This window comes from Plasmodium brasilianum, assembly GCF_023973825.1.
Source record: "Plasmodium brasilianum strain Bolivian I chromosome Unknown PB_00_03, whole genome shotgun sequence".
Taxonomy (NCBI): Eukaryota; Apicomplexa; class Aconoidasida; order Haemosporida; family Plasmodiidae; genus Plasmodium; species Plasmodium brasilianum.
This window is the reverse complement of record NW_027122925.1, coordinates 67,494-78,200: the sequence shown is the minus strand read 5'-3', so window position 1 is coordinate 78,200 and position 10,707 is coordinate 67,494. Positions and strand designations below refer to the sequence as shown.

The 10,707-nt window shown below is 19.6% G+C and overlaps 3 protein-coding genes across 3 annotated transcripts; 2 read left to right on the top strand and 1 right to left on the bottom strand.

Moving 5' to 3' along the window:
- On the top strand, positions 1–1,766 carry MKS88_000128 (uncharacterized protein; the record flags this gene model as incomplete). Its single annotated transcript, XM_067214297.1, has 2 exons — positions 1–1,404; positions 1,587–1,766. 2 exons carry the CDS (start codon positions 1–3, stop codon positions 1,764–1,766), a joined length of 1,584 nt encoding a protein of 527 aa, XP_067075861.1.
- Positions 1,767–5,289: 3,523 nt separating this feature from the next.
- MKS88_000127 (uncharacterized protein) lies at positions 5,290–6,170 on the top strand (the record flags this gene model as incomplete). Its single annotated transcript, XM_067214287.1, has 2 exons — positions 5,290–5,376; positions 5,499–6,170. 2 exons carry the CDS (start codon positions 5,290–5,292, stop codon positions 6,168–6,170), a joined length of 759 nt encoding a protein of 252 aa, XP_067075860.1.
- Positions 6,171–8,885: 2,715 nt separating this feature from the next.
- On the bottom strand, positions 8,886–9,858 carry MKS88_000126 (PIR protein; the record flags this gene model as incomplete). The annotated part of the gene is made up of 3 exons (XM_067214276.1): positions 8,886–9,059; positions 9,292–9,506; positions 9,762–9,858. 3 exons carry the CDS (start codon positions 9,856–9,858, stop codon positions 8,886–8,888), a joined length of 486 nt encoding a protein of 161 aa, XP_067075859.1.
- Positions 9,859–10,707: the final 849 nt, after the last annotated feature.

Genomic DNA, 10,707 nt, shown 5'->3' with positions numbered 1-10,707 from the left:
ATGTATATATTCAATTTACAGGATGAAATTTTAAAAGAGTTACCTTCATATGAGATATATAATAAATTTAATTCTGAGGTTAAGGAAGTAAAATATAACGACGATTGTAAAATATCTGATTCAGTAGCAAGTGAACATAAAGATAATTGTATTAATCTTTGTAAAAAAGTTGCAAGAAATTTAGAGAATTTACCTAAAAACGATAAGTCATGGAGTTATGAAAACCGTTGTTCACATTATAAATACTGGTTATATGAAGAAATAGGAAAATTTTTTAAAGATGATGCGAAAGAAAATGATGTGGAAGTAGTTATTAACGAATTTCTTAGAGTTCAAACCCTTCTTACTACAGATTATGAAATATTAAATTGTGATTATAAATTTTCAAAAAAAAATTTACAGGAATTGAAAAATAAAATAGAAGAGAAATATATGTTTGATTACTTTACAAATTATGAACATATTAAGGCTAAAGAAACTTGTGTTAATGTGAAAATTGATAAATATAAAAAATACCTTAATTTTATTCTTGAATTATACCATAGAAAAAAAGGGGACTGTTGTGTGGAAAAAATATCGAAGTGTCCAAACTACTTTTTAAATTGTAATAATGATTTTGATCCAAGCAAACTCTTATCTAAATTAGAATCTCCATATGGCGGAAACTGTAATGAACTAAAAAATTTTACAGAAAATAAAACCTCTGAAAAAAAATTAGTATCAAGCGATTTCGAACCAGATTTTTTGGAGACAATTCATTTCACTAATTGTAATATTAATAATAATAGCTCCAATTTACAATGTGCTTTTATACGAGCATCTGCCATGACGAGCAGAAATCAGAGTGCAGTTGGAAGCAGTGAACAGGGAAATGGTGATAAATTATCTTTAGAAAATAAAGAATTCGAATCCGTTATAAAATCAGAAGCGTTAGTTCAACATAAAGAAATTAGAAAGATGGTAGGATTTGAAGATCAAGAAAAAAAAAATATATTGTCACTTCCCAAAAAAGGCACAGATGTTGATCTTAAATGGAAACTAGGAAAAGATGGAACATTACATTGTCCTGCAGAAAAACCAGAGGAAGATACATCAGGACTTTGTGAATATGTGGAAGAACTAGTTAAACAACATATTCTAATAAAGGATAAGAAATCTGGGATTTATCGATTAAAGAAGGGTAAGACATGGTCTACACAACCATTAAAAATAGTTGTTCAAAGAGAAAGGAGAAGTCAATTCATGGAAATGAACGAACAAAAATATATTATATCAAGGATTCAAAAAGATTTATGGGATAATCAAGGAGGAGGTTCTGTTACCAAAAAATATAAAGGAAAGGCATTTCCCGGAAAAGATGAAGAAACTAATATTTTACAAAACACTTTTTTCTGTGTTGCCATGGTAATTGTTTTGGCAATGGGACTAATTTTTGCTTTTTTCCTTTATTTTAAAGTAAATACCTAATTACATCAGATATTATAAATACGTTGTATGTTTACATTTATAATGCGCGTTATATAAAATGATATAATTGTAAAATAATTATATATGTATATGTTTTACATCTTTCACTTTTTCATTAGTTTACTCCCTTTGGAACATATCTAGGTAAAACTAGAAAAAGGAAAAAAAGATATAGGACTAATTTTTCTGAATTAAGTACGCAAAGACTACCAAGGAGATTCATAAAACGTACCTATAGGAATTCTGAAAGGAGGAGATTTAGTGTAGTAAATATAGAACCACGAACTTCATTTCATTAATGTTATACAGGCTATCAAATAACTTAGTTTAAGGATATTAAAAAGTATATAAAACTGAGCTAAATATACGTTCCAATTAAATAGATATAATTAGAAAATAAAATAAGAAAAAAGGCGGTATAATAAAAATATATTACTTTTTGTCTTTAACTTTATATATTTATGTGTATGTATTTCTTTTTATATTTTTTAATAATATTATTAATTGAATTTATTTATAATACTTTTTTTATATTAAATTATAATAATTTTGGAAAACATTATTATTTTTTCTAATATATAAAAAAATATATTTATTTTCATGTTTAGTATAATTTAAGTCCCTAATACAGCATGAGTTGCAATAATACATCATAAAATATATTTAATATTTTAAATTATACTCATGAAATAGTCTAATAAATTTATTATATAATTTGTAAAATCATTGAATACATTAAAGTTATATATAATATAAAAATAATTTTGAATTCATAGCTATTATGTATAAATTTAGAACATGTAAATTAGAAAATAAAATTGTAGCTATACCAACATCTAAATATGTAAACATAATGTAACTCATAAAATAATAATACTTAAATTAGTGCATTCTAATAAAAAAAGATAAGTATAAAATTAAGATTAAAGATTATGTTATCATCCATGTAACAAAGTTTTAAATTTCTAACGATATTTATATAGTCTTATTTTATATTATTTTTTGGGTAAAATGATATTGCATCTGACGAACATTGAATCTTTATATATACTATGAAGTTAATTAATATTCTGAACTTTATACCATATAAGACTTTTATTAAAGATATGATTAACTTATGTTGAATGTTAAAGATGTACTCGATATGTTTCATTAATACAATTTATATTATTTGTTTGAGGAATATATTATAAATATACATGAAAAAATTAATTAAAAAAAATCATCATTAATAAAGTTAATGCATTTATTTGTGTCAAAAAAAAGCATTATGAAATAATAAGTATTATACAGGATAACCATATTAAGTATACCTAAATTATATTATATTATTATTGTTCTCTGACATAATTATATGTAAAATTTTAGTGAAGTTCCATTAGCAGTTATATAAAAATATATCAATTATTCAATATTAGAAAAAAAAAATTTTTAATTATATATTTATAGAATAAATACAAATAAACTAAAAAAAATAACGTTTACAAGAAAAACTTAATATGAACCTTTAGTTGATATAATATACATATAATTAAATATCAAAAACTACAGGAAAATAAAAATTTTTTAGTCAGTGATATATATAAATATTTTAATAGAACTTATTATCTAATGTTAGAATTATAATTCTGTTTAACTTATATGTAATACATTTACTTTTTAGTATTTTAAGAACATTAACAATAAACTATTATTTTAATATATTTACACATTTTTTATATTATTTTATTTATTTTTTGTTTTGTAATTTATCATTAATTCATTTACTACATTTATATAAGATGTTTTTTATTTATTTTTCCAATGTTTCACTGTTAGGTTATAAGATTAATTAATCATTATGAATAAAATAATTTCAATTTAGTCAATAATATTATCGATATGAATTATTTCTATTAATTAGATTAAAATTTATTAATAATTATTTTATATTTTATGATTCCAAAAATACGAATAAATACCATATAAAATAAACCTATAAGTATTAAAAAAACATTTAATAATTGAGGAAACCAAATATTTTAACTGGTTAGCTTTTATACCTATTTACTTATTTCACTATTATGGTTTCATGAAATAAATTATGTATACTATTCGAAGTCTAATTCACAATGTATAGGAAATGAAATTATGAGGGATAAATTTAGCACAAAAATGCTGCTGTTAGGCGTTGCATTAGAACTATAATTGTTTTTTCAAGGTTATTATTTATATGTTCTTACGTATTATTCGTTTGAATTTTTCCTTTTAACTTTTATCTTTTTGAATTAAAGATAATCTAAAAGTATCATAGTTCATAAGAAAATGTTTGCTTTAATTATTATTGTATATATATAATCATTATATTATTATAATATTTTCTTATGTTTTATTATTTCTATATAAAATATAGCGGTAATAATAAGTATTTTTAGAATTATACATAATTCTTATTATAATTGTAAATTCGTTAAATTATTAATACACATATTTAATAATTAGTGGATGTAATATATATAAATTATATACAGATTAATCATTCATCCTTTTTCTATAAGCATATGTTATTAAATTATTTAAAATTATTTATATACATATAACATCTTTCTATTTTTATTTTTAGGAATAATTTACTTTATTGTCTATTTATTTTAATTATTAAATTATTAATGTAATTTTTTTAATAAAGAATGCAATTTTATTTAGTAAAAGTATAATTTAATTAATTATTTAATTTCAATGAATTATAAGTATTTATAAGCAAAAAGTTATTAAACTAATAAGATAAAAAAAAGAATGCTTATTTATTTTTTATATAATAACAATTAAACTACACCATTAGGTCAAAATATGCTGCATTATAAAAAAAGAAAAATAGAGAATTCCCATTTCATTTTATATAAATAAAAAATTTTATATAAATAGATTAATAATATATTACTTTTTTTTTTTTTTCTTATTTATTATACAAATATTTCTTCTAAATACATAATGAACTAGAAAAAAAAAAATTTAAGCGCATTCAAAATTTTTCATTTAGAAGTAATTGAATAAATTAATTACATTAAAAAGTTATGAACTTCAAAATGTACATTACAAAAATAAAGAAGAAGCATTTATTATTTTCCTTTAAAATGTATATTTTTCTTATTAAGTAGTAATTAGAAATTTTGCTTTTTCAATATATTATAAAATATGAGTAGAATCATAGATTTACATAGTAAATAAATGGATGAAATATATAACACAAAAATTAGCACATATTATATTTTTTTTTTGTTAAAACGTTTATTATTATTATATTTTTACATTAATTAATGTTTTATTAATAATAAGTAATTTTTCCATAATATAATGTTTATAAAATTATAATTAATAGAAGGAAAATATTGTTAAGATTATTTATGATTCTCTTCATAAATAGAGAAACAAATTATCTATATTCTGTAAATTGTATATTCTATATAAACTTAATATTTAGATATATTTATATATTTTTTTTTTTTTTTTTTTTAAAATATAAAAAACAATTATTTAAATATACTTATATTTTAAATAACTAATATATATACTTTGGATAATTATTAATTAGCGCGTATTATATTATGTATACAAAAGGTAATTTTGTTTATAATTAACACTAAGATAATAATTTTACAATATATTTTTAGAGTTATATTCCTTTTTATTTATTGTAAAATGCATTATAATTACATACTATAATTAAATGTTTATGAAATAATATTAAAAAAATATAAATGATGTTCTTTGTAATTAGAAGAATACTATTTTATTATTAAATATTTCCTCACTGAATATATTACATTATTAGAATTTTGAATCATGGAAGAAAAATTTAAGTTACCATTTTTTATCAAAATTTTTTCTTTTATCCTTTTGACATGGATAAATCATTTTAACAATAACATGGTATGATAATAATATGGATATATGTATTATAAATATTATACTCATTTTATTTATATTAATAATTTTGTTAGTATGAAATTATTTGTTCTTTTAAATTATGCATGTATTACTTGTTTTGTCAGAGTAGCTTTAATAAATATTTAGATGAGAAGTATGACAATATTAGAAAATTAGGTCAAATAACTTATCGTTTACTAGCAAAACGTAAACAGATGAAACGTCCATATACTATATGGATAAATGATGTGATACCAAATAATGGAAGGTACATAAAAAAAGATATATATAATAATGAAAAAATAAATGAAGAAAAAAATATATTGGCAGATAAAGTTTCATTAAAAAGTGCAGAAAACTATAAGCTACCTAAAAGAAATGAATCATCTATGTACATTCGAGGAAATTTATATTGTAAAAAAAGAATATTTGACAAAATATATTATAAAAATATAGTTAGAAATTCATGGATTAAAGATTTTATATCTTTAAAGGAAGATATAAAATTAAAATTACTTGGGATTTTTATTTTAGGGAGCTCCCATGTACTAGTTGGTATCACGTTAATAGTCTTAGGACAATTGGGGTACTTATATGATGTTAATAATGTTATAAGTTTATTTAATAAAATAGGTCTATTTGTTGTGTTATTCTATATATTAACATTTGTAGTTGCAATAGCAATGTTGTTTATACAAAGAAGAGTTGTAAAACATTTAAAGGCTTTAGAAAAAAAGTATGATATTAATAATACGGCATATCCTTCTTTACGTAAGGTAGTTAAATATAATAAATAAGATCTGTAATACCATAAATAATGTACACAAATAGCACACATAACAATAAATTACTTAGATTACATATATCCAAATGCACTTAATATCTTTGTTAACCAGCAAAAGTAAAAATATATTCCTTTAATTGTTTTATTAATTTGAATTTTTTAATGATTGCACTATATTTTAACGTTTTTTTTAATTATAATAGCATGTTGTGATATATATATTTATATATTTTACATTATTTTTAAAAAAATATAAATATGTTTTTTAAAGTTAATATATAGAAGTCCGATCCGTATAAATCTATTGATGTATTGTGCCAAATTACATTTGCTACTATAAAAAATAATACTAATTATTATTTTACGTTTTTTTCAAGACTTAAATTATTAAACCCTGTGTAAATAAAAAAAGTAATTATACGTTTAAATTTAAAACTAAATATGCCTTTTTTAGGGAATTATGAATTGAATTGAACGTACTTTGTTGTATAAATATATATATTTATAATAAAATGAAATTCATTGTTTATTTTAGGAAATAATATTTATCATACATATAATATTATATATATTTATTTTAAAATATATTTTTAAAAAACATATTATTTTTTTTTAATATTATAATTATTAGGTTATAAATATATAATAATGTAATATCCTTTTATGTAGAATCCATAGTCTAGTTGAGTATGGTTAATATTTTAATTTTATTCTTGTTACTTTCTTTCTTTATATGATAATTGTATCTACATAATTAAATATATAATTCTTTTTTAAAATGAAGAGTATATACTTCAAGATTCTAAGAAATTGAAATATTTTTTTTATTTATATACCTAAAAAAAGGAAAAAAAGTTTAAAGAACAATTTAAATATTAAAAGCATCTTTTAATCTGCAAAAATCTTTTTTTCTTTTAATAATATACATTTAAAATATATATGAAATCAAGGTTTTTTTCACTGATATAATTGTTTTATAAATAATAGATTAAAATATATTGAATTCTGATGAGAAATAAAAAAAATAATTTTTATATATTAATTTTTTTATAAATAACATAAGTTTATACTGCATAAATAAATGTATAATAAAGAGTTAATTTATTATTTTTATAATTTTCTTTGTTATGAGCATTATTACACTGTTAGAATATATATATATATATATATTATTATAAATATTTACATTAAAATTAAAGACAATGATTAAAAAAATATAACAATTCAAATAGTGTTTTTATATTTATTTAAAGTATGACCATATGCTGAACACTTTTTCTCTACTAAATTTATGATTACTATAAAGAAATGATCAAGTAAAATAAAATCGACTACTTCCTTATTAAAAAATTATTTGGGTTTATACTTTTTATAAGAATATTCCAAAATTTCCATGAAGTGATATAGTTTCTTTAATATATATTTTTTTCTTTATTTTTTTCGATGTGGTATTTATTACAATTAGAAAAATGTCATATGTATGTTAGTAAATAAAATTCGGATATAAAATACAATCCAAGGTAATACATTGTTATGTGAAATAATAAAAACGAGTGAGCATTCTGAAAATTTTAATGTACAAATTAGAACAATACCTAGAAAATATACATAATGGAAAAAGCGTGTTCCATTTATAACATATCATACGTTTAGTAATATGTATATATTAAGTACTATGGAGACTATAAAGTAGAATTGTATGAGGAACCTTAAGTAATATAGAATTATATTTCAATTTTCTTGATTCTTTCCATAATTTCGTGTTACTTTCTGTGACTTTTATTGGAATATTTATCTTATTTTTCTTTTTGTATGAAGTAAATAAAAATAATATATAGGAACATGAATAATGTATTTTGTTACTATAATATGATTTATAGAAAAATAGATAATTATAAGGTAAATTTATATATATTTCTTATTTATCATGTACCTATTTGTTTAATTTACTTGGATGTTAAATATATAAAATGGTATTAAAAAAGAAAAAGAATTAAGAATTGTGCTTGAGAGGAATATATTTATCAATTATTAATTAATGGATATGAATATTTTCATTTATATTTGAGAAGTACTAAAATTAACCTATCCTATCACATTGCATAAAGATTCTTAATACATTGTCACATAGAACATCTACAAAATCAAGACTGCAATATTAATATTGTTGTATTCTGGATTGAATTTTTAATTCAGCTTAATTGTAAGAAAATAAATAATGATATAATCTTAAAATAATGTTAGTTATAATTGAATAATATCTATTATTTTTCTTTTCCATTAATGTTTTTATTTTAGGTTATTGTTTTTTTATTGTGTAATAAAACTATTGTTGTTATATTTGATTCTTTTGTTTTGTTTCTTTTTCTCCCCCTTTTTAATACTTATGTAATAAACATTACTTCATAAAAATGTAAATGAAAATCAGCATATTCTTATTAATCTTGTGTTGTATATTTATGTTTTAAAAATATTTGTTTTCCATTCTTAAAAAAATTTCATACAAATGTTAATTTTTCTGCTTCTGCCATTTACCATAGAGTTGAATTTATGTCATGCTTTTTTTTAAAATATATTTACATCATTATTTTTGTAATTTTTACACACATGTATTCATTTATTTATTTTTATTTTGTCTTATGTATTAATAAATTTCCTCTTATATGTAACATATACACGAATAAATGTTCGACTTTCTAATGAAAATAATATAAACTCTACTTTTGTATCAAGTGTATAATTGTGGTTGATAGCCTATATTATGAAAACTTCGTTCATAATTTATAATTTCTTCATAATGTGTGTTTTGTGGTGATTCTATTGCTTCTTTTTCGACTTCTTTAAGTTTAATTAGTTTTTCTTTTTGTAAACGATTACGTAGATATGATTTCATTGGAGTAAACTACATGAAAAAAAAGATATATATATGTAATTAAAAGTATTATTTTATTTTTTTTAATACTTTGTGTGATAATGAATTATAAGAACTGTGATACGTTATTCACATTATTAATTATAATATTTATTAATCTTATATAAAAAAATTAAGGTGAAAGGTGTTAGTAATATTGCAGATGTTGTATAGCTAGCAACAAATACATAATCTATTTTAGTAGGTGGTAAATTTGTGGTACACCAGGACAAGAAGTTACATTACACATTATATTATTATATATTTCTTTAAAATTGTTTAATTCTTTACAAAAAAAGTTTTTAACTTTTTTTTGGAATTGATCGTAATGTTGAATAAAAAAGTCAAAGGAATTTTTAATATGTATACAATAGTTATCATTAGAATCAAAATATTGCCCATTAAAATTGTTAGAAGCATTATCATAACTGTATAGTACTTAGAGTTTTTTAAAATTTCTGTATCAATATTTTTAAACTATTGCACGAATATATTATTTAATTGGGACGGAAATTTATTTTATATCTGAAAATTAAGTGGCATTCTTACTATATTTTTTTTAAGCGATTATCAGGTAATTCAAATCTTTATAATTTTTGATGCTATAAGATTTATATTGTTCTATTAGTACATTTAAATATCCAACAGTATCTAGACTTGATATTATAAATTCGTTATTTCAACTACTGCTACATTTCTGTCCTGGATTTTTAGCACTTTTACCCGTGTCTTTTTGAACATCTGAAATAGGATCTACTATTTCCTTTTTATGTTTAAGATATAATGTCATAGAATTTTACTATATATAAAAAAAAATGATATTAAGTTTATAATATACTTGTATGTTTTTGACTCCACTAATAGAATTCATTTTTTAAAATAAAATTAGTTTGATATTAACATACATAATACAGCAGTTACTTATTTTATTCTGTATATATTAATAACTACTTCATTAAAAATTAATAATATATTTATAATGAAAATTAATTAACTTCTAAATTAAATGTAAATAAATTTTATGAATAAATACACTACCTGTATAACATTATTATATATATGCTTGTTTATAAATTTTTCCTATTATTATTTTTTTTACTCGTGCGTTAACCTAAAGAACAGTAGAAATATTAATACGTGAATAATTATAAATATATTCTATTAATGTCTTGGAATTTTTACAAAATTTAATGTTCTTTAAAATAATATAAATTTTAAAGAATATGAGTGTTATACGTATAGATAGATCATAAAATGATTATAGTGTTTTTATCAATGTTTGGACATCTAACATATTATAATTTAAATGTTAATATTTATTTTGTCAATAAAGATAAATTATATGGTTTTGCATGAAATTTATTTATGGAATTTTAACATTATTAAACGCAAATTTTGTTAAAGCTGCTTTACTTTAAGCTTATACTGAAACCTCACTTTAGATAAATAATTGATTTATTAATAACATGGTAAATATTTTTGAAAACATGTAACTTATAAAATGAAAAAACATAAGTTATTCAAATTTTTTAAAAGATATATCTGGAGAGAGATATCTTAATATCAATATATTTAATTTATGCATATATAAAAATTGGAAATCTTGTAAATAAATATTTTAATGTTTTTTTAATTATTT